This window comes from Taudactylus pleione, unplaced genomic scaffold, assembly GCF_031769625.1.
Source record: "Taudactylus pleione unplaced genomic scaffold, aTauple2 ptg000329l, whole genome shotgun sequence".
NCBI classification, from domain to species: Eukaryota; Metazoa; Chordata; class Amphibia; order Anura; family Myobatrachidae; genus Taudactylus; species Taudactylus pleione.
This window is the reverse complement of record NW_028284730.1, coordinates 3,087,091-3,111,622: the sequence shown is the minus strand read 5'-3', so window position 1 is coordinate 3,111,622 and position 24,532 is coordinate 3,087,091. Positions and strand designations below refer to the sequence as shown.

Genomic DNA, 24,532 nt, shown 5'->3' with positions numbered 1-24,532 from the left:
AAGCGCAAAGTACCATGACTACACCACCGGCACATATAATGGGAATATATAGCATAGCTGCCATGTTCCATATTTTCTTCTGAATTTGCCCCATAATACTGACATCCCATTCTATACCCATGGGATTTGCTTTACACAGGACAGACTCAGGTGCCCAGCGCCTCTTCACCACTCCTGGTGCTCTGAGGTTGGGCACTGCCTAGCTGTTTATGTAGCAGTCCACTGACACCAGTGGATGTACTGGAAGCAGGTGGAAACTCTGGTCACAATGCTACCTGGACAACGCCCCTCTCTATGACACAGATCGCCAGTGTTCCCCCAAGCTGACAGCCTTGTTCTGGAATCCAGTATAATCCTAAGTATCCCATTTATGTATCTGAGCTTTACAACATCCTTTTTTGCCCATTTGAAATATTAGAATGTTTGCACAATTCATAGCTGTTTCTCTGCCAAACTGCTAATTTACTTTGTTTATGAACAAGTTATATTTAGGCCTTTGAGACTGTAATATAGCATTGTTTTTCCATGTACACAATCTGTTGCACACTCAAAATGCCATAGCACTCTATTATAATGAATGATGTCTTTTGGGTGCATGAGACCCAGACGGATTGGGCAAGCACGCTATTGCTTCCTGCCTTTGGCAAAATGCAGATAAATGTCTACATTTGCTGAAACATAATTTATTACTTTGATATTTATCAAATGGTTAGTACACACTTTGTATCCCCTACCCCTTCTGCTCAGATGTATGTGGATACATTTAGGGTACTGTACTTGTGCATATGTTTGTGAACGTATAAAGTATACTTTCTGTAGGTCTTCCACAAATGAGGACATGACATAATGATCCCTTAGCAGACAGCTCTCTGTATAAAATTACTGGCAGCTGGAGGTAGGGGAGGGCTCTCATTATCTTCTGTCTATGCCAGGTTTCGCTGGAACTCCAGGGTACCTGTCCCCAGAGGTGCTACGAAAAGAGGCATATGGGAAACCGGTGGATATTTGGGCATGTGGTAAGCAGACACAAGCTGCAGTGACTGTACCATTACAGTACAGGGCACCTTATGGGATGTTCCAGCTTCATCATCTGCTGTTTCCTGAATGGATTAATATGATTCTTTCTCAATTGACCATTCTGAAGTGCGCTGCAAAGCACCTGACCTAGACTCAGTTTATATCTGCCCAAAACAATCATATATGCAAAACTTTTAAAACACACAAGTACCGAATGGAATATAGACGTAAAATGGTAAAGCGCCTGATTTTCATTTTCCACCATATTCCAGGCGAAAATCTTGTAAAGAGAGAATGTGCATACCAGACAGGCTTATGAGCCTTTTCTCCCTAAAGTCACATATAATACAATACAGCATGTTACTTGATGTAGAATATTCACACATGCTGCATATGATCATGTACAGTGGCCAGGTCTGGTTGGGGTTGTAGTGTCCTATGTCTGTATATAGTGTAATAGAATGGTCATGTACAGTGGCCAGGTCTGGTTGGGGTTGTAGTGTCCTATGTCTGTATACAGTGTAATAGAATGGTCATGTACAGTGGCCAGGTCTGGTTGGGGTTGTAGTGACCTATGTCTGTATATAGTGTAATAGAATGATCATGTACAGTGGCCAGGTCTGGTTGGGGTTGTAGTGACCTATGTCTGTATACAGTGTAATAGAATGGTCATATACAGTGGCCAGGTCTGGTTGGGGTTGTAGTGACCTATGTCTGTATACAGTGTAATAGAATGGTCATGTACAGTGGCCAGATCTGGTTGGGGTTGTAGTGTCCTATGTCTGTATACAGTGTAATAGAATGGTCATGTACAGTGGCCAGGTCTGGTTGGGGTTGTAGTGTCCTATGTCTGTATACAGTGTAATAGAATGGTCATGTACAGTGGCCAGGTCTGGTTGGGGTTGTAGTGTCCCATGTCTGTATACAGTGTAATAGAATGATCATGTACAGTGGCCAGGTCTGGTTGGGGTTGTAGTGTCCTATGTCTGCATACAGTGTAATAGAATGGTCATGTACAGTGGTCAGGTGATGGGAGGTGTAGTATCCTGTGTCTGTACAGAGTGTAATATAATTGCATTATGATCATGTCCAGTGATCAATGATCATCTCCTACAGATAACCTACTGATATGGTGTTGATATACACTTTTATATGTCTAGTTACTGCATGCAGGAACCCGAAACAACCCTTGATTCTGATTGACACCTGAGATAGAGCCAAATAAAATATTGATCAGGGCTGGTGTAAATTACAGTTGGCCAATGTCTGTGACCACATTTGCTGTCATCATCCATCCACACAAACTGCACCCTATATGATCCAGCCTTTTGGACCAAAGGCAAACAGCTGGAAATTTTCCAAATGTCCCTACATGTGTATGATACAGATCCAGCCACTTGCTGATCATGTTGTCAGCTAGACCTGCCCATTGCAGTGGTCTCATCAGTGCGTCTTGAAACAGTTCTGAAAACTTGAGGTTGGACTAACAGCATGTCATCTCTCTCTTTCTACTCTCTCTCTCTCCCTCTCTCCCTCTCTCCCTCCCTCCCTCTCTCCCTCTCTCCTTCTCCAGGTGTCATTCTGTATATTCTTTTGGTTGGATACCCTCCATTTTGGGATGAGGATCAGCACAAATTGTACCAGCAGATCAAAGCTGGGGCATATGACGTAAGTCCTCCATTCCGGCAGTCACCGCAACCTTACTAATCGCATATGTACTAACATATGCGATTAGTATCGCAAAGGGGAGCTCTTGCGATAAGAGCTGCCCTTTGCGAAGCAGCCAACGCCGGGTGACGGGGTCTACCGCATTTTTCCTTTAGTACATCCCCTTCATTTTCTCTTTATGGAAACAAATAACAAGTGTACTGTATTTTAGACTATAATGAAACACAAGTGTAAAAGTGTTAAAGTAGTAAACACTTACTGTATAATATCCAACGGAACTACAGGAGTTGCAGCTTTAGTGATTTGTGCTATTTTCTCCCCCCAGGGAGGTATATTCCTCCATGCACAGTAATCTTATTTACTCTACTGAGAGTACAGCAGACCACTTTTTTCTTTGCCTAGGGAATTACTACTACACTCCCGGTGATTCGTTTAATTCTCTCTTATTCCTCTATAGTTTCCGTCTCCGGAGTGGGACACGGTGACACCGGAAGCTAAGAATCTCATCAACCAGATGTTGACCATTAACCCTGCAAAACGTATTACTGCACACGAAGCTCTCAAGCACCCATGGGTCTGCGTAAGTAACTGACACCTATACATTCACCCAGCCCTGCCCCTCTGTGATGACTAGCGGAACTATGATACCACCTCCGCGTGGGTCTGATATGTATGGGATGTGTGCATTAACTTTACTAAGGATTAGTATTGTTACTGCTTCTCTTTGTCTTCCTACAGCAACGTTCAACTGTTGCCTCAATGATGCACAGACAAGAGACTGTGGAGTGCCTGAAGAAGTTCAATGCTCGTCGAAAGCTGAAGGTGAGTGTGGCTCCCTCAGACATGACAGCCTGCTCCCTTTTCTCAAGCCATTCAGATATGACATTAACACTCATTATGTTATAGGGGGCCATTCTGACTACAATGCTGGCAACGAGGAACTTTTCTGGTAAGTGATGCTCACCTACATCATATCTGTCTTCTGCAAAGCTTGTATAGGTGACAGATCAATGCTCCACACAACCAGTCCTGAGATCCGCAGTGGTTTATATTGCAGGCCCTGCTGTGTTATAACCATTATTATGTATTGCAGAGCTAGCTGTAAGGTCCCAGTGTAATGCACTGCAGGTTCCACTCCTGCATTATGATAATACCCTGGCAATACCCTGCAGATTGAGGGGCCCATGTGTACATTTTTCGCATAAGGAATGCGATGATCCCCGAGCCACTACGCCTAATTTCGCAGTGCATTCAATAAATGTTTTCGTGGGAATGGATCAAAAGTAAAGATGCAAAAGTGGCTTCGCGAAAGCCGCTATATCCTGCACAGTCATTCCCGAGATGTGATTTCTATTACCTCATGATATCGCACTTTTTGCCCTGTAATTTCTTATAGTGCGCAGGCACCGGAGAACAAAATAGAGCATAAACAATCAAGCAAAGAACAAACACATGGCCACAATCAGCAGCAATATGATATTATCTGATGTAGAACCCAATAATTGATACATATGGCCCTAGTTGAACAAATTATAACATCCTCATACTTCCAACAAATGATTACAAAACTTGCAAGTTATACAGTATGCGATGTGTCTACTATTATTTCAAACCAGAAACATATTTCGATTATCTGCTACTAGTAAGATAGTTTTGCAATTACTCATATCATATATTGTGGATCTATTTACTTAGATGTGCGGAATAATTAATAATAAAGATTCAATTGAAGTGATCCGTGATTAAGGCTCCTGTTCACTAGTAACATGTAGGCCAAGGAAAAGGAGGAGCTGCGTTACATTGGGGGTCTTCTCATACATGGGTGGGCTCTCAGATCCCCCTCCCCATCTGAGGCATGCGATAAACAAGATCGAGAAAATCCGATACATATTTGCGATTTTTGAATGATACATACGAAAATATCGCATTTCTGCTAGTTTTCAATTGCAAAACAGATGTTTTTCAATCATCACTAAATAGATATTTATCGCAATAATTTTCCGTGAAAGAAATCTTCCTTATTGCTCTTGCGACATTTTTGCATTTATCTCAGGACTTTAGAATTAATTGAATAGCATTTTTTTGTGAAATCCATCTTGTTACATAGGCCCTTATGTTCTACACTGCAGATCCAAATGTAATATAATAAGTATAATACACTGCAGATCCAGCTGTAATATAATAAGTATAATACACTGCACATCCAGCTGTAATATAATAAGTATAATACACTGCACATCCAGCTGTAATATAATAAGTATTATACACTGCACATCCAACTGTAATACAATAAGTATAATACACTGCACATCCAGCTGTAATATAATAAGTATTATACACTGCACGTCCAGCTGTAATATAGTAAGTATTATATACTGCACATCCAGCTGTAATACAATAAGTATAATACACTGCACATCCAGCTGTAATATAAAAAGCATAATACACTGCACATCCAGCTGTAATATAAGTATTATACACTGCACATCCAGCTGTAATACAATAAGTATTATACACTGCACATCCAGCTGTAATATAATAAGTATAATACACTGCACATCCAGCTGTAATATAATAAGTATAATACACTGCAGATCCAGATGTAATATTATAAGTATAATGTACTGCAGATCCAGCTGTAATATAAAAAGTATAATACACTGCAGATCCAGCTGTAATATAATAAGTATAATACACTACAGATCCAGCTGTAATATAATAAGTATAATACACTGCACGTAGAGCTGTAATATAAAAAGTATAATACACTTCACATCCAACTGTAATATAATAAGTATAATATACTGCACATCCAGCTGTAATATAATAAGTATAATACACTGCACGTAGAGCTGTAATATAATAAGTATAATACACTTCACATCCAACTGTAATATAATAAGTATAATACACTGCACGTCCAGCTGTAATATAATAAGTATAATACACTGCACGTCCAGCTGTAATATAATAAGTATAATACACTGCAGATCCAGATGGGAACGCCTCCGTCTGGGCAGCCACGCCTCCGGCACGCCCGCCAAAGGGGGCGTGCTGTCACTCACCACCGACAGCACGCCCCCTTTGGTACGAGACCCGAGGCAACGGCTTGCCCGTCGCTATCCGGATCTCGCGCACGACGGAGCCGGCTCCGTCGTGCGCATGCGCACTGGGCCACCATCGACCCGCTTGCGAGCGCTCAGTGCTTGCCAGCGGGTCTGAATCAGGCCCTATGTGTGCAGCTTAAGTTTACACAGTGTGAACCAGATTTCAGGTTGAGAAAACCAGTGCGGTTATATAAGCAGTGTAATGCACTGCAGTGACTGGTCAGATAACCAGTATTAGGCACTTAAGATGGGATCCGGTCAAGATGCCAGTGGACGGGATACCGGACGTCAGGATATCGAAGTCCGTTAGAATGCCGTCGGCATCTCAGAGGGCTCAAGATACCGACGTCGGCATCCCGAAGGTAAGTAGTCGGGTTAGGCTTAGTGTTAGGCCGGGGATCAGAGGGTTTAGGTTTAGGGACCTCCTGGGGGGGTTAATATTAGGCACAGACCGGGGACTATTAGGCTGCAGGGAGGGGAGGTTAGGGACCGCCCGGGTAGGGTTAGGTTTAGGGTGTGGGAAGGGGGGGTTAGGTTTAGGCATCACCCGGGGGGTGGTTAGGCTTAGGCACCGACCGGGGATGGTAGATTTCGGTTGCGGGCAGGGGGGTCAGATTTAGGCATCACCAGGAGGGAGGTTAGGGTTGGGCACCACCTGGAGAGGTTAGGGCTAGGCACCACCGGGGGAGAGTTAGGGTTAGGGGGGGGGGCTAGGTTACTTACCTGCCCCTGTCAGGATCTTCACCATTTTGATGCCACTGTCAGTTCATAACGATTCCCTTAGGATCCCTCTCTTATATACAATGCACATAGCTATAGTCTCTCAAACTCTGGAGCCCTTCCTGATATATCCAGCACTAATCACTGCACATCTGTTATTCTGTAAGCCTGCAGAACACTTTCAGGTATAAGCAATGTAAAAGAACCTACTCTGATATAACCAGTTTTATGCACTGCAAAGACCCTTTTGAGATAACAAGTTTCCATGACTGGATGTGACTAGGTGTTAGGGATAATGTAATGTTCACTTTGCTATTATCTATTATTTATTTTGATTCTGCCTTATTCTACTTACTTCATCTCTCCTCTTCCCTGTCTTTGCTCTCCTACATTTCTTGATATCCCTACACCTCACCTCTCCTCACTGGTCCTGTCACTCTCTCTTACCTTTGTAATATCGGGTGTTTAATCACTTATACCTATAACTTACATTTCTTCATCCTCTTCCTTTTTATCTTCTTGTTATGATGTCTGATGTCACCACCTGTTCCTCCTTTAACCTGGCACAATACCTCTCATCTACCATGCCCCGTCCCTTTTTCTCTGATCTCTGTCATTCTCACAGTGGGCAGACAGACCACAGCTCCTGCCACAATCACCACTGCAGCCACTAGTACAGCCCTGGGTTTGGTGGAACAAGGTAGTAGTGTCCTCTGGGCACGTCCCCTCCCTCCTCCTCCACACCTGCCCCTTCCCTCACCTGAGAAGTGACTGCATGTGGCTGCTTCTTCCTAGCTGCCTGCCTGTGGGGGTCATTACAAGGAGACTCTGCCGCAGGAAGTGCCAGCAGAGACCAAGGCTGGTGGAGAGGCAATGAATAGTAGGCTACAAAATTGTAGATATAGAATTCAATTTTCTCTTTCATCCATTCGGGGACCTGGAGACATTGGTGTATAGAGGCTCAGCCAGGAGTGCGGACACTTTAAATTTCAACCTGAAACCCCTACACCTGTATACCACTAGCTACTTCCTACAGGAAACCAGTGGGTGTTTTTTTCTGCACTGCCGGTTATGGCAACATTATTCTATACCCTCTAGATTGTAAGCTTGCCAGCAGAGCCCTCCTAACTCTTTGTCTGTCTGTTATTTTCCAGTTTCTTTTTATTACTGTTTTTTCCTCAGTTGCAAAAAGCAACAGAATATGCTGGCACTATATAAATAAATGTTAATAAATAATACTTGGCATCTTCACAGTTCTGGTTGCTGTAAGATATCTGAAGTGGGTTGCATGGGTAACCCCTCCAGCCGCCCCTCATCCCCTTTTCCTACAAGGGAGGGCCATTCGGTGAATCCCGTCACTCCCGACGTATGAAGTGATAGTTAATCACATGCAGCACAAAGTAAATGAACTATTTTATCTCAATTTGTGAGAGAGAAGATGGGATACTGGAGTCTCAGTTGGCTCCTTTACCAGGGCCTGCACAATGCCAGGTGCAGAGTCTCAGCACTAGGCACAGTCTTGGTTCTGGGGTCATCCTAAGAGACTATAACCATTCTAATTGCCAGTGATGCTGCTCTTAAATATGGCTTCAGCGTTCTGGACTGAGCCACCCTTAAGTCCTTTTAAATGGTGATTGGTGCTTCATTTAAATCCATTGGCTTGGCTTAAAAAGCGGTTACAGAATCGGTCAAAACAGCTCTTGGATGGCTAATGACAGACCATGGTCTGTATTGCTGACCTTGGCAGAACATATCTGTAAGAACTCTATACATGGCTTTTGCTAGCGATCTCATAGAGGTGAGAATTTCTGCCTCAGTGGTTTCGGTATGCTGGTTTAAGGACTGAGAAACAGATGTAGAGTATAAAGGGACTGTGGACTTTATGCCAATCACATGAAATGTCTAATTGGGCCCAGAGCTTACTAGATTACTAGGCAGGCCACGAGGAATATTTTTTTCTTGTTAATGCTCCCAGACCTAAGAGCTCCAGGTTTCACTCCATCCATTTGGGGGAAAGACAAGGAGACAATGTCTAAAAGACAACAGAGAGGAGAAACAGGTTTGCTCAGCTAAGCATCCAACTGATAAGCCTTCAGACAGTCAGCATGACTTGAAATCCCCCCCCCCTACCTCAGTTCCTTCTGTGCTGGGAGTCCATCTGCGTCCCTGCTGGGGACAATGGTTTTATTACACCTCAGATGACTGGGTGAGGAAAATTGTTCACTGGGGATACATCATAGATCTTCTGAAGTCCCCTCTCAAACATTTTTCTTCCACTGGCCTTTCTGGCAAAGAGACAAAACTTTTTCGGCAGGCCGTTCAGTGCTTAATCTACTGCAGAGGAGCTTTGTTTTTTATTTGAATGAATTCTTGTTCTAAAAACAAGTTTACTTTTTTTGTCCCACTTTGAAGCCCATTTAGATCGTTGTGGTGCACTGGTCCCAGAGGTCTGCCATGAAGACTCTTGAACAGGATGAGTTTGTGGTGTCCAAGGACATCAAAGATGCATACTTATCAGTTCTGTTCTTTGAAGAAAGCGTAAATGAGGTATTCAAGTGAAGACTGTCTACATAAACTCACTACAGAAATTTAGGCTAGTTTCATCTTAGATTTGCCATTCATGGACATTATTTTAAATTTTGTGTTGTTATTTTCAGTCTGGCGACAGTACAGAAGATGTTCACGAAGATCATGGCAGTTATGCTTGCTCTTCTGAGGACCAGGACCTGAACGATCTGCTGATCAAGGCAGTGTCCCCAACATTCCTGCATCTTCAAGAGCAAGAATCAGTGCAGAACTTGCAATCTCACAATCAAAAAAAAAACCTTGTATGGTTACTCTCATGGGAGTTATTCCATATCTACCTGGAACAGGTTGTACAGTCATCTGACCAGTTTATCAAACTGTATCCAAAGGTGTGTCAGTTGCTCCTCTAGTGACTGAAGGTTCACAACCTTAACATGGATCACTCTTTCACCATTTGGGAGTGGTCTATGGTGGCAACAGATACCAGCCTTTGAGGCTGGAGGCTGCCAGTCTTCAGTGCCATTCTCAGGGTCTTTGGTCTCAGGAGGAGTCAGCAGTCCAGGTAAATGTACTTCAGCTGAGAGCGATATTCAATGCTGTAATTAGAGGACACTGGGAGAGTAAATGTCAACTTCCAGTTGACCCCGTCTCTCTCCTCTTGTGAAGAGAGACCATTAATATCCAGACAGACAATGTCAAATCACTGATGTGCTCAGCCATCATGGAGGCACCAATAGATCTTTTGTCATGAAAGAAATCTGCTAAACAATATGATAAGCAGAACGAAATATTCCTACTATTGGGGGCAGTGTTCAATTCAGTGGTGGAAATCTGTGGAGCATATTTTTTCAGCAGCCCGGCCCTGGAGAGGCAATAAAATGTTGACATGATGGCATTGCTAGGTAACCACAAGTGGATAATTTCTTCGCCAGAACAAAAGCATTCTTGGTAGATGCAATGTGTGTTTCTTGACACTTTATCTGCTTCCTACTCCCTCCAGTAGCAATGTTACTGTGGGTTCTGAAGAAGGTAAAAATATTGCATCATCCTGGAGATGTACCTAAACAGTGGACAAGTGGAGACATAACCCATAGCAACCAGTCCGCTTCTACCTGTCATTTTATATAATGTACTTGGTAAATGTTAGCTATAAGCTGGTTGGTTGCTATGGGCAACTTCTCCACTCTTTGGAAGCTTTGATACATCTCCCCCATAGCTTCCTGAAGGTTCAGGCTTCGGCTTTATCTGACTTCTCTTTACATGATTTTGTAGACTCTCTTACAGGAGGTTGTGCATGTGCAGCCTCTATACATTTCCCAGTAGTTTCTTGAGAATTCAACCTGGTTTTGAAACTTCCTTTTTCAAGCCCTTGAACTAGATTGAGTTAAAGATCCTTTTTGGAAGATCAAATTCTAGAGCAAGGAGAGATTCAAAGCCAGGAGCTCCACCCTATAAATCTCCATGTCTACTCTTTTATTACAACAATGCTCACTTGATGCTAAACCTTCTTTTCAACTAAGAGTGGTCTCCTGGTTTCATCTAAATTAAGATTCATGATTCCGGCCTTAGACCATGGATTTTGTATGGAAGAAGAGGACTCACTTAATCCTCTAAATGTTGTTAGGGTTTGAGGATGTTTGTTCATAGAACTCACAATGTGTACAGTATAGAGGATCTTTGGTCCTCTATGATGTCCCCAAGAGAAGTCCAGCATTTAAGCATACCAATACTAAGTATGTAACTTTGGTAATTTGTCAGGGTTACATGGGTGGCTTGTTCCAGAAAAAAGGGCACATTCTACCAGATTGGTGAGTGCCTTCTGGGTGGTGCTGCATGGAGCCTTGGCTGAGCAGCTCTGTCAGGAAGCCATGTGGAACTTCCGTCCACACGTTTTCTACATTTTTGGCATCCCCTTGGCATCCACCAAGGTCTTCAGTTTTTTTATATATATTTATGTTAAATCCTTTTCCCGGAGTTCATTTGGGGGACATTAAACATTCTAGTTTTCCTTTTATGTTTTCTTGTTTTTGTTCTAGAAGGACATTGTTGGTTGCTATGGGCAACTGCTCCACTTGTCCTCTTTAGAAGTTTTGATACATCTCCTCCTAGTGTAGAAATGTAAGTACCCGTTCTCCTGTTTGAGACTCTATAGCCCTTGCTCTCCAGCATCACCCAGTGGACTCAGAGAAAAGGATTTAACATAAGTATTAAAAACAGTTTCCTAATGTGTTTACAAGTATTAGTAGAACAGGGTTAGGCCACTACTCACCTTTTAATGTTTGACTGTGTATGCTTGCTGTCCCAGACCGTATGATTTTAGGTTCTCCCGCTTATACCAGGCCTCTAATTTGTATATTGTCTTCCTCTATTATGTGCCAGGGTCTGTCTGTGTCATGTTAAGGTTATGTAGGCAGTGTACATGGGGCCCACCTGGAGATGCTGCATGTAGTGTGTGTACCTTGGTGCATGCTGTACGCTTGGGCATGTCATGTGCATGGCATGTGCTGAGAAGGAACCTACAGCCTCAGTCTGACAGTGTACATGGCACTCGCAATAGCAAAGGCTCACTGGGCTTCTCTGTAGTCGAGTGTGTAAATGTACAGTGCATTTGTGCATACAGTATGTTGTATGTGAGTGTCATCATGCAGGCAGAATAGTATATGTACATTGCATACAAACTGTGACAAGCTTTAATACATTCTATTATGATACACTTGTAATAAAGTGCACAGAGTTTTTCAACACTACTGTTTATTATCCACAGAATAATCCATGTCTTCGAGCACTCCAATATATCACAGCTTTACAATTACTCCAGTACAGAGACAATTCATAGTACATCTCCCACTATATGACAAAGCAATATTTATCTATGTATATAGAGCCTTGTATCATTTTATGTATGCACAGACTTAAACTGCTATATGTGTGCATTGTTCACCTGTTTATGTGCCAGGGAGCAGACTGTGAGCTCAGCGGGTTACAGGCACAGTGCTGTATACACTGTCAGGAATCCAAAGTTACACAGGTTGCAGTAAGCAGGGGGCGCGAGATGCGAGTGTTGTGTTTGGACAGTGTTTCAGTGGACGGGCATGTAATGGATGTCCTGTTTTGCCAGCCTGCCGATGCCCGAAATATATGCACAAATCTGCCATATAAAAGTACCCACCCTGTGTATTTTACCTATGTGTATCTTTTCCTCCCTTCCCGTCTTTTTTTCACTTTTTCACAATTTCTCTCTTCCTCTTTTTCCCCCTTTGTTTCCTCTCTCTTTCCCTCTCTCTCTCTCTTTCTTAATCTGCCTCTCTCTCCGTATCTCTCGCTGTCCGCTTCTCTCTCTCTCTCTCTCTCTCTCTCTCTCTTTGTGCCTCTCGCTGTCCGCCTCTTTCTCTCGGCCTCCCCCTCCCTGCCTCTGTTTCTTCACCCCTCTCTCTGCTTGCCCCTCTGAACTATCTCTGCCTCTCTCACTCTATCTTGCCCTCTCTACCTCTCCATCTGTGCCTCTCTCTCTCTGTCCACCTCTCTACCTCGGCCTCCTTCTCTCTGTGGCTCTTTGTCCACCCTGCCCTCTCTTTCTCTTTGCCTCCTTCCTTCCTCCCTCTCTCTCTCTCTCTCCCTCCTATTCTAATTTCCTATCCCTTCTTTCCTTCTTTTTACGTTCTCTTTACTCCCATTTCCTGCCTCTCTTTCTCCTATGTATCCTTCCGTTCCTTTTCTGTTTCTTGCAAGGTAAGTTCTAGTACTTTGTTTCTTGTTTTACATTCCTGTTTCTGAAAGAACTTTGCTAGCTCCAATAATCTATATGCAGTAATCTGTCCTTACACAGTCACCATATGTTGATTCTCATTTATATACAATACTGTGCAAATGTTTTAGGCAGGCGTGGAAAAAAATGCTACAAAGTAAGAATGCTTTCAAAAATAGAAGTGTTAAGTTTATTTTTATCAATTAACAAAGTTTCCTTGGCCAACCACTATGTGGTCCTTTGTTTCTTTGTGCTTCTTCAAAAGAACTTGAACAGCACATCTTGAAACCCCAGTCTGCTTTGAAATCGTTGCCTGGGAGAGACTTTGCTGATACAGTATAACTACCTTGTGTCTTGTTACTGTGCTCAGTATTGCCATGGTGTATGACCTGTGACATGAAACTGTCTTCCACAACATCACCTTTGTAGCAGAGTTTGGCTGTTCCTCACCCAGTTTTAAGCTTCCTACACAGCTGTTTCTCTTTCAGTTAATGACTGAACGCAAGTGAGAGAACGCACGCACTCGGTCGATGTTTTTGCACTGCGCCTGCGTATTCATCGCACTGCGCGTGCGCGAACTAGCCAGTTCGATCGGGTAAGGGTACGCAGACTACACGCGGTGTGTGTACGCAGACCCTTCCGATATTGTTTGACATGAAGTGCAGTTTGCCTGTGGTGACGGGGGGAGGTCGGGCGAATGCAGGCGTTCCCGTGCGTTGGGACGCCGTTATAGGGGCGTGCATAATTAAGGGAGTGCAGCGGCATACGCAGCCAGATGACTCAATGCACGCAGGAAGTGGCTAAAATCTTGCACGATATCAGGTCAACCTCTATTGTGCGTATAGGTTCCGATGTTTCCGCTGTCTTGCGGACTACTCAAGCTTTGAGTAAAGGGAAGTGGGCGACATAGTGTAGTGCTCGGCGTCTACATCTTGTGTTGCGGTTGCCGTGCGTATGCATTGATATATATATATATATACGCGCAGCGTCTGAGTGCGTGCGTGCTCACACTTGCCTACATATGAAAATAATGATCATTATCACCTGTTTGCAGGGCCAGACTGGCCATCGGGCACTTCTGGCAAATGCCATTAGGGCCGATGGCATTAGGATCGGCTCGAGGAGGGGGGGAAAGGAAGAGTCCCCCGCCCTCCACCCCACGGCTCTGGAATCATTATAATCTCATGGAGACGGAAGGGGTGGAGGCAGGAATGGGCTGGCGTCGGCTGTGGTGGGCCAAGAAGATACAGGGGCGTACCGCGAGGCCAGCCCCCGTGACTTGCGCCATGCCCCCTTGAATTAATCATGCCCCCAAGCGAGTGCAGGGCGGACTGCCAGGGCTGATATACAGCCCTAGTCCGTCCCTGCCTGTTTGGTATGAATGGTTAATCATACACCTGACTATAATCCGACAAATTCCCTGACTTTGTGCAAGTGTACCTAGAAGAATTGATGCTGTTTTGAAGGTAAAGGGTGGTCACATCAAATATTTGATTTAGATTTCTCTTATTTCATTCACTTTGCATTTTGTTAATTGATAAAAATAAACTATTAACACTTCTTTTTTGAAAGCATTCTTACTTTTCAGCATTTTTTCCACACCTGCCTTAAACTTTTGCACAGTACTATGGGCCAGATTTAGCAAGGATCGCAACTACGAATGCAATAGCGAATACGCATGCAGCCTCATTGAGATAGTATCAGGGGCATTTCGTGAGAGGAGGGGGCCCGTGTGCAGTCTCCGTCACAGGCCCCCTCCTCTCAGCCACACTGATAGAGTCTAGACACTAGAGTGTGCCCAGAGTCTATAGCACATGCACAGGTCACCGGGAAAATGTCAGGGTGGCCATTCTCCAGGCTTTTTACAGCGCTGATACTGGCACCGACATGGGACTTCAGAGAGGTAAATATAACATGGGTGCAAGGTGTGTGGTGCGGGCCCCCCTGCACCCATTATAAATATGACCCTGGATAGTATGCTAATCCTCTGCAATTGCTATGCTGTTGCAGCACAACATAAGGACGCCCACTATACCTTACACACATCCGTAATACTTAGCAAGACTGTGATACCATTAAGTACCACCACAGCCTCACGCACACTTGCACAAGCTCTGACCTTACTCAGGAATTGCTATCCTCGTCGCACACAGTGAGTACACAAGGTGATCATGCATGCCCCTGTAACGGCATTCAAACACACTGGCATACCTGTTTTTCGCCAGACCCCCCCCCCCCGACATCACCCTCAAACAGTACTTCCTCTCCATCACTCTGCGATGGGTCTGCGTAGTCACTGTGATCGCAGTCCCTATCGCAGTGGAGTATATGCGCATGTGCACTCTGATGCGTACGCATGCGCAGGTTGCGACAATCGGCCGATCGCGTGCGTAATTGCAGTTGTGATCTTTGCTGAATCAGGCCCCATATGTATAAAACACGGGACCCTTATTTTGTCAGGGACAGTTTGGAGGTATGAAAAATATAATTTTGGGGTGAAAATAAAGGTTGTTGTCTGCATTTTGTGTTATGGTTTTTCACAATTTTTAAAAATATCTGGACATTTTTCGTTTTCAAATTTTCAAATTATAAATTGATATTGTTTTTCCTTCATGTTCTGACAGTCCCTGACAATCTCTAGCTATAAGAACATTGCCCATAGTGTGCACTGTACACTGCCATCAGGTTATCCCTGATAACTGCTCATGAAATAATGGCCTCACAGTGTGATAACGTTTAGGGAAAGCAACCAATTACATCACCTGTGCAGTCCCATAGAGGTGGAATAGTATTTGCTCCTTACTGACAGTGAAAGACAGCTACTTATATACATTGTCTTATATGATATAACTTTGACAACACTTTGATACATGCTGATCACATTGTCTCTCTTGACCCTGCAGCAGCTAAGAGCTTGTTGAACAAGAAGACGGATGTTGGAAAGGTAATATAATAATAATAATAATAATAATAATAATAATAATATAATAGATACAATATTTTTTAAGCACACCCAACTTCCTTACTGAACTTTTTTCTCCATTCTATTACTTTACCTGTTTTGTTTCGGAGTCAGGTTGCTTAATATCTCTGTTATGAATTTACAATGTTAATTACTTTGCTATATTTCATATATTAAAATATAACTGTAAAATAAATAATATAATTGAAATATGATTCATTTATAGCTTTTCAGCTGGTAGTAGAGCACACAGTAGTTTTACAAAGGTGGATTATGTGGACTCCCCATAAGTGGTAAGGGTACAGTGTTTTGGGTTAAGAATCAGAGGTTAAGAAATTCATTTATGACGCACTTGATGAGTAGCGCAGAAAGCCTCGGTTTTGGTTTTGTAGTCTTCCCTGCGCACATCATGGTGCCGGCCTACAACCTGGTCTTTGTGGCTGTCTGTGCAAACTACAAGTGCTTCTAGGTGTGCAAAGTATGAATAGGCGCACTGCGCGAGAGTGATGTAATGTCCAGCCACACCTTTTAGTAAAAGAAAATGGTTTACGCCTAAAATACTCCTTATCCTGGGCATTCACTATGCAATTACCTGTCAGATATCTGTCCAATCTGGCTGGTTGGAATGAAAACCTGGTAATGTATGGGAGCAAATGACAATAGAAATTAGCTCCCAAACACTAGAAAACAGACCAGATTTTCCTTCCCACCAGACAGATATCTGACAGATAATTGTAGAGTGTCTGCCCAACATTAGTCTAACTTGCTCCAGACAGTGAGCGAACACTGGGCGGAATTCAATTGATTTCGCGGCCCGCATCTCCCGTCTAAAGTGACAGGAGATCGCGGGCCGCTATTCAATTGTGCCAGCTTTTCACGCTGATCGCGCCCACTGAGGTCAGGTTTAGCCGCGTAAAGCAGCTAAACCCGACCAAAGTGCTGGGCGCGATCACGAAAAGTGATGTTTGGGCGCCCAAATATGTCACTTTTCGCACATTTCAGCTCTCATCCCCCAGGGGCTGCGAGCTGAAATGTAGCGCTTGGCAGCTGATCGCGCCCGACAGGAGCAAGAATAGAATAGCTCCGTCAGGCGCGATAGGGGCTGGAAAAAATTGAATTCCGCCCACTGAGTTTTTAGATGGTGCAGCTAAATATACACCGCCCCACCAAAATGTACTCGGGGGATGCAAGATCCATCCCATTAACAGTACACCATCAGATCCTCTCCACCATTATGTCTAAGTTCTGCAAAATGAAACCTTGATTTATCAATGCTCTGCAAAAGTAGCCGGACCTCACACTGCCTAACTCCATTGGCCGATACAGATACTTTCTCCACTACAAATGTCGCCATCTTCTCTGTATTTGTGCAAATGGGGATTTTGCGCTGCACCTAGGACGTTTTGAGCTTTGCAATTCAGGTCTACTGTATTGACTCCTAAACACCATATTCTCTATTCAAGTACTTCATATATCCTATGTAACCTTCTTCCTCATTCTGCATATTAAGGGTTAACCACACATAGAAAAATTATGTTGCCTTCTTAAAATTATTATACCAGGTATAATTTACTGGGACTGCTCCTGACACTTAAGATGGCCACACACTAGACCAACTTACATCCAACCATTCAACTAGTTGATTGGTTGGAATGAAAATCTGCAATTTGCTCCTAAATGCCATAAAACAGATGAAAATGGTCGGTCAGACAAGTTTGTTAAATGGTTGATCTAAACAATTTGTTCAAACAACAGTTTTTGTCCATTTTCCGGCGTTTGGGAGCAAATTGCTGATTGTCATTTACTTTCATACCTTACCAGATTTTCATTCCAACCAATCAACTAGTTGGCTGGTTGGATGTAAGTTGGTCTAGTGCACAGGTTCTTAAACTCGGTCCTCAGGACCCCAAACAGTGCATGTTTTGCAGGGCTCCTCACATAATTACCAGTGAAACAGTTAGCTGCACCTGTGGATCTTTTAAAATGTGTCAGTGAGTAATGAATACACCTGTGCACCTCCTGGGTGACCTGCAAAAAGTGAACTGTGTGGGATCCTGAGGACTGAGTTTGAGATCCACTGTCTAGTGTGTGGCCAGCTTAAGACTTCTGCTTCACATTTCCTGTTCTGTTCAATCCCAGAAACACAGAGTTGTTGTTATGTGACTGTGAATAGCTGGCCTTTCTTAGCAACATCAATAATCACGGACACAAGCAACAAAGGGCCTGATTCAGCTTTGGGAATAGAGTAAGATATCGCAAATAACTGCTGACGCTTCATCATGACCCGTTCCACCCGGTACAAATTGCTGTGCTCCTGGATTTCCCACGTCTTTTATGGTTGCAGACACCTGTGGTGAAACACCTGTCTCATCAATTAACTAGTTCAACACAGGTGTCTGCAATCATAAATTAAGTAGGAAGTCCAGCAGCAGAGCAATTTGTACCGGGTGGAATGTGTCATGTTGGAGGGTAGGTAACTGTGAACCTGGACAAACCATGCTGCAATGCAAGAGGTGCAAATACATACAGTTAGTGGGGTAAATACAGGCTGCTTAGCATGTAGCCCACAAATGCTGGACAGATTTATTATTACACTGCACTTTTGATTTCAGTTTGGACACACCCCTCCCAAATCTCAATCTCTCTGCACATTTTACATCTGCCCCACCTGCAGTACTACATGGTTCAGCCAAGATGCACAGTTGCTGGCTCTATCCCGAAGCTGAATTAGGCCAAAAATCCACAATTTAATTTCATGGTTACACATGTTGCTAAGGAGCCTATTCATCATCACTTAATTTTTACAAAAGCAGGTGAAAATTAAAATTTTCACCTGCAATTGTAAAAATTAAGTATTCTGGCCATTCATCAAGAAGGTAAAGCAGGAGATATCACAGATACCTCCTACTTACCTTCCTCTGGTGGAATGGCCCGCTGTCCCCACACACTAGTATCACAGATATCTCCTACTTACCTTCCTCTGGTGGAATGGCCCGCTGTCCCCACACACTAGTATCACAGATATCTCCTACTTACCTCCCCCTGGTGGAATGGCCCGCTGACCACACACTAGTATCACAGATATCTCCTACTTACCTTCCTCTGGTGGAATGTCCCCCTGTCCCCAAACACTAGTATCACAGATATCTCCTACTTACCTTCCTCTAGCAGAATGGCTCCCCTGTCCCCACACACTAGTATCACAGCTATCTCCTACTTACCTTCCTCTGGTGGAATGGCCCGCTGTCCCCACACACTAGTATCACCGATATCTCCTGCTTTCCTTCCTCTGGCAGAATGGCCCCGCTGTCCCCACACACTAGTATCACAGATATCTCCTACTTGCCTTCCTCTGGTGGAATGGCCCGCTGTCCCCACACACTAGTATCACAGATATCTCCTGCTTACCTTCCTCTGGCAGAATGGCCCCGCTGTCCCCACACACTAGTATCACAGATATCTCCTACTTACCTTCCTCTGGTGGAATGGCCCGCTGTCCCCACACACTAGTATCACAGACATCTCCCGCTTACCTTCCTCTGGCAGAATGGCCCCGCTGTCCCCACACACTAGTATCACAGATATCTCCTGCTTACCATCCTCTGGCAGAATGGCCCCGCTGTCCCCGTACACTAGTATCACAGATATCTCCTACTTACCTTCCTCTGGTGGAATGGCCCGCTGTCCCCATACACTAGTATCACATATCTCCTACTTACCTTCCTCTGGTGGAATGGCCCGCTGTCCCCACACACTAGTATCACAGATATCTCCTACTTACCTTCCTCTGTTGGAATGGCCCGCTGTCCCCATACACTAATATCACAGATATCTCCTACTTACCTTCCTCTGGTGGAATGGCCCGCTGTCCCCACACACTAGTATCACAGATATCTTCTACTTACCTTCCTCTGGTGGAATGGCCCGCTGTCCCCACACACTAGTATCACAGATATCTCCTACTTACCTTCCTCTGGTGGAATGGCCGACTGTCCCCATACACTAATATCACAGATATCTCCTACTTACCTTCCTCTGGTGGAATGGCCCGTTGTCCCCACACACTAGTATCACAGATATCTTCTACTTACCTTCCTCTGGTGGAATGGCCCGCTGTCCCCACACACTAGTATGGGGACAGAATTCATAAAGCTCCAAAAAGATAATATTTTCAGAGCTTGACTGCAGGAGCATTCGCCATCTTAAGATGGCGAATGCTCCTGATAGCCGCTCTTTCCCTATGAGAAGGAGTCCTGGGTCACAAAGAGGGATCCTTTCGGGTCCCTTCGCCCCTGTCCAGCTCCTTCCACCAGACGTCAGGGCTCTTGTGCGCATGCATGACCGGTAGGTCGCACATGCGCACTCCCGTCACTACTCCGAAAGGAGCAGTGAAAAGATTCACTGCTATGAAAGGGAGCAGTTAGAAGCTTGCGGGACAGCTGATTTTCGGATCAGCCGTCACTGCGCTGTAGCAATGATGAATTGCTCTGGAAAACGCGGCGAGTTTGTATGTTATTTATCGGGAACCCGATAATTAACATCATAAATAGGCCCCTAAGCAAGTCCAGTTATTCACAACCTGACAAACTTTAGCAACAGTATATATCAGAGTTTTCAAATATCTACAAGAGTTATTCTAGTAAGTTGATTAATTAGGCAATAAAAATAATGTTTCAGTGAATCATCCTCTAAACACTGTCTCTATGAAATCATAGTACTACCCCATACAACGTGGACCTCAAGTTACTTTTGCATATCAGTTACAGGAGCACTCTGACTCCTCTCTTCTTCCATGCTACATTTCTGTATAACCTCAACCTCTATCTATGTCTCTCTCGCAAGCCTCAGACAAACAGCACCAAGAACAGCGCTGCAGTGACCAGTCCGAAGGGGCCCATTCCTCCAGCTGCCTTGGTATGAGGAATGGTGGGGTGGGCAGAACACTTATTTATGTATCTGTGATATTTTGTGGTGTCCAAGACTGTTTGGGGGGTAGGTGGGTAGACTCGTGCCTTGAAAAGTCTGGTCTATGTGTACGTGGAGAGAAACCCTCTTCCTGTTCTTGGGAAAGTTTGTTTTGACATCTGTGGTCTGTTTCAGGAAGGTCTCTCTGTGGGTTCAGGGACTTCCGTTTGACTCTGTCTGTGGCTTGGATAAGTTTGTGGTCTGTCTTTGGAGCGGGAAGTCTGTTATCTGTCTGTGGCTTAGATTAGTCTGTGGTCTCTCTGTGGGATAGTTAGAGGTCTGTTATTTGTCGAGCAGTCCTTGCCTACCTTTCAACTTCTCCATATTCTCAGTCCTCCCGCCCCGTCATCTCTTTTCCAATTCCCTCCTGGCGGCCTGTGGTTTCCTCTCCTTTCCCTGCTTACCAAGTTCTACCTCCCTCCTCCTACTGCCTCCAACCCTCTCCCTGTTCTCTCCTCCTTCCCATTTCTCATTCTTTCTTCCTCTGTAGGAGCCTCAAACCACAGTAATTCATAACCTGGTGGACGGGATAAAGGTATTTGTCATATCTTTACCTCTCTCTTCATGTGTCATGTTTCATGCACCTCTTTATTCTGGAGGCACCATAATAAGGACCTTGTATGATCTTCTCACCATATTACACATGGTGCCATTCTCCAACTAGCCACCAGATGGGGCATTTGTGCTGTTCTGGAAATTTAGTATAACGGCCTCACAAAATATTCTGTCATTAGAGTGATGTGTTGGCAGATTTTCTTCTCTCAGCGCCTATAATAAATGCTTGACTTTAGCCTCTTGCAATTGGTGAAGGATTTAGAATAAGAAATCCAGTGTGCCAAAGTAATGAGGGCCACAAGGCTGCTGTTCCGTTACTATGATACACATATGAAGGAAGTAGCACTAAACCAAAATGAAAATATAGCTGTATGTAAAAGAGCTCACAGAAATGTGTTCCTGTGTGGAATATGGTTCTTTAGCATCATTACTGAGATATTGTGTCCAGAATTATGTAACTATCATCTTTGTCCATAAGCCTAAAATGCCTGTTGATTAACACTAACGACCAACAAATATATTTATATATTAAACATATATATGTATAAAAATACAAATGTCCTACGTTTGCTCTTTATTTAACAATATGTACAAAATAAAAGAATATACACAATTTACAGATTAGCAGCTTCCCTATTCCCTAGGGGTGGTCCTTTGTTAGTCTAAAGAACCCAAATGTCCGAAAACAAATTTCTAAAATAGGTCCCTGGGAGCACTTATTATAAATAATGTCCAGTGATGCTCCCCACTTTTTCAAAGGCAGTTATATCTCCTTTCATAAGGTGTAGGTTTCTGGATAGGCAGGATGGTAGGTCTTCTTCTGAATTAGAACCAAGATCACCTGACAAATAGTAATCAGTCTTTTTAAAACTAATAAAATTTATTTATAATAAAAAGTTCTTACATCAACAGTAATACAGCTTTCTGCTGAAAATCACTTCTAATTTAAAATTACCCAACGCGTTTCGTCAATATTTTGACTTCACCAGGTTTTTTTTTTCTATCCTGTTTTTCAGCAGCTGCAGAGGATGTATGCCTCATGTATTAACATGCTGCTTTTATTATCCTGTCACAGATATATCGCAAATCCGCATGGATTCATTTCACTGAAGGGTCCAATAAAATGGCATCTTTCAAGTATCTTCCATAAATTGGCACAGTAGTTTTTGCAGCAAATCCTCTGTCTGGTGATGTGTCCACTACTTGGAGAGAGACCGCTTTATCTCTCTCGAAGGTCCAATATACCTTCCTCAGTATCCCTAAGGAGGGACACCGCAGAGAGCATTTATTTGTATTTCAATATTACAGAGAACATGAGCCAATTATCTACAGCAGGGTAGTTACAGGGTTGTATTTAATATTAATGTTATGCTATAGGAAGGTTTACATATACTGTACAGCTGTAAATGTATATGGAATCAATTTGTATTTTCACAGAAGGGACGCTTTAAAGTGCGCTGGACTCTTACACGCCTGTCCCATTTTCAATCACAGTGTGACCTCATCCGTTCACTAGGAACTAATGCCGCATTGACATTCGGCCTGATTTAGAGATGGTTGGTAATGTAGCCGCAGTTACAGCCACCATCGCAGTAGCGGTTGCAGAAATGCGAATGTCAACTTTCCTTTTGTGCTGCACGCTGTGATGGAGGTACGAGTGGTGGCCACCCACTTTCAGGGTACATGGTCTGTTCATTTGTGATGTCGATTGTAAACACCTCAACATCAATGCAACATCGGTCGCACCATCTACATTTGTGGTAGCCTAGGGTCTACTTCAGCTACTCTCCTCTAATCCTATTAACATGGCCACTGAAGCATTGGATTTGCTATTGGAAATGCAGCAGCGTTCCCAGACACGGCCGTGACCCTCCCGTAAAATGCCTATGAAACAATCCCTTTTTGCGCTCACTTTAAGTCACCTCCCAGTCTCCCCTGAAACGCCCAGGGTTCGCACACCCCTTCTCAAATGTCAGCGATTCATCTGCATTTGAGAACGCTGTGGGACACTTAAGTTTGCGCGTGCGCAGTTGCAAAACTTCGCTCAACTGCGTAAGAATATTGGCACTGCCTAAAACTCTGAATCAGGCCCATTGTTAGCTCATAATGAATTCAAAGGTTGCATTCACAAAATGGCTAACTCTATAGTGTATAGGAGACAGGGGCACTTACTTTATATACAGTACATGAGTGGCTAGACCAAGCGGCCTACCAGCACATGAACTGTTACTGAATTTACACTGATGATGGAATAATTGTACTACTACTGACTGTTAATGTTTAGAGACACTAATCCTGAAACACTTCCTGCTCCTGCTCCTGCTCCTGCTCCTGCCCCTGTGGTGGTGCACTTTGATCACTGAGTATGAGGTTGTGGAGGTATTGTTGCACAGCCATGTGGGCATCAGCCATAGTTTATTATTTGTTGTTGTGAATGATGTTGTTCTCATTTTGGGATGGAGCTATAATTCTAAGTTGGGGCAGAATTGCTTTACCCCCTAGTAAGCCAGCAATCCAACAGGGGTATTCAATATGGAGCGAAAACACCGTTAATATCGCACTTATGACATCATTATCGCAGGTTTTAGTTTTACACTGTATTCAATTTAAAAGACTTTTCGCAGGTTCGAAAAGTCTTTGATAAAAAACGGGGATAACTTTTCACCATTGAATAGGTGTCGAAAAAAAGTGCAGAATTGGGGTTTAGGGGTGCAGGCTTAAAAAAAATTGCTTGCACCCCTGGGAATGACATTTAAAAAAGAACTGTGTCAAAAAAAGTTTTAAAAAAAATAGGGACACCCCAAAAAATAAATGTAAAAATTGGGGTGAAAAAAAAAAATGGGAAAAAATTGTTTAACAATAGGGAAATAGGTTCAGGGCTATTCTGCAGGTATGCGGCACGTGTTTTCTAGAATAGATTTATAGCGGCAGGTGCACAATTGCAGAATTTTTAAAAACTTACTTTAGGGACTTAAAAATATGCTAGTACCCATTTTCATGTACCCCAAATTTGATGGGACCACTTAAAAAAATGAAAAAAATAACCTAAGTGCTCTTCTGCAACACTTCTTCAATGTCGGGGAAAAAACACCTGTTGCGGCTATTTAAATCCCCGACTTTAATTTAAAGGCTAAAACGGGGGTACCCATAGTGATTCCCCATGTTTTTACAACTTTAGGGGGGGTCCTACAATTTTTTTAAGGAAAAATTCGTAACTTTACACAAATCCAACTTCTCAGGCTCCCGTTTTCGTTAATTTCATATTGA

The 24,532-nt window shown here is 43.5% G+C and overlaps 1 protein-coding gene across 21 annotated transcripts in view; it reads left to right on the top strand.

Annotated features, from left to right (window-relative positions):
* CAMK2B (calcium/calmodulin dependent protein kinase II beta) overlaps positions 1–24,532 on the top strand; it is a 144,714-nt gene that overhangs the window by 89,554 nt on the left and 30,628 nt on the right. For 4 of the 21 annotated variants that reach the window (XM_088443308.1, XM_088443306.1, XM_088443327.1 and 1 more), the window contains exons 8-16: positions 933–1,016; positions 2,591–2,685; positions 3,143–3,265; positions 3,424–3,507; positions 3,592–3,634; positions 7,138–7,212; positions 15,690–15,727; positions 20,588–20,659; positions 21,201–21,245. In XM_088443308.1, the coding sequence (XP_088299434.1) occupies positions 933–1,016; positions 2,591–2,685; positions 3,143–3,265; positions 3,424–3,507; positions 3,592–3,634; positions 7,138–7,212; positions 15,690–15,727; positions 20,588–20,659; positions 21,201–21,245 (659 nt within the window). Of the gene's footprint in view, positions 1–932; positions 1,017–2,590; positions 2,686–3,142; positions 3,266–3,423; positions 3,508–3,591; positions 3,635–7,137; positions 7,213–15,686; positions 15,728–20,587; positions 20,660–21,200; positions 21,246–24,532 lie in introns of all 21 variants that reach the window. The other 17 variants (XM_088443310.1, XM_088443311.1, XM_088443328.1 and 14 more) reach the window with 8 other exon arrangements.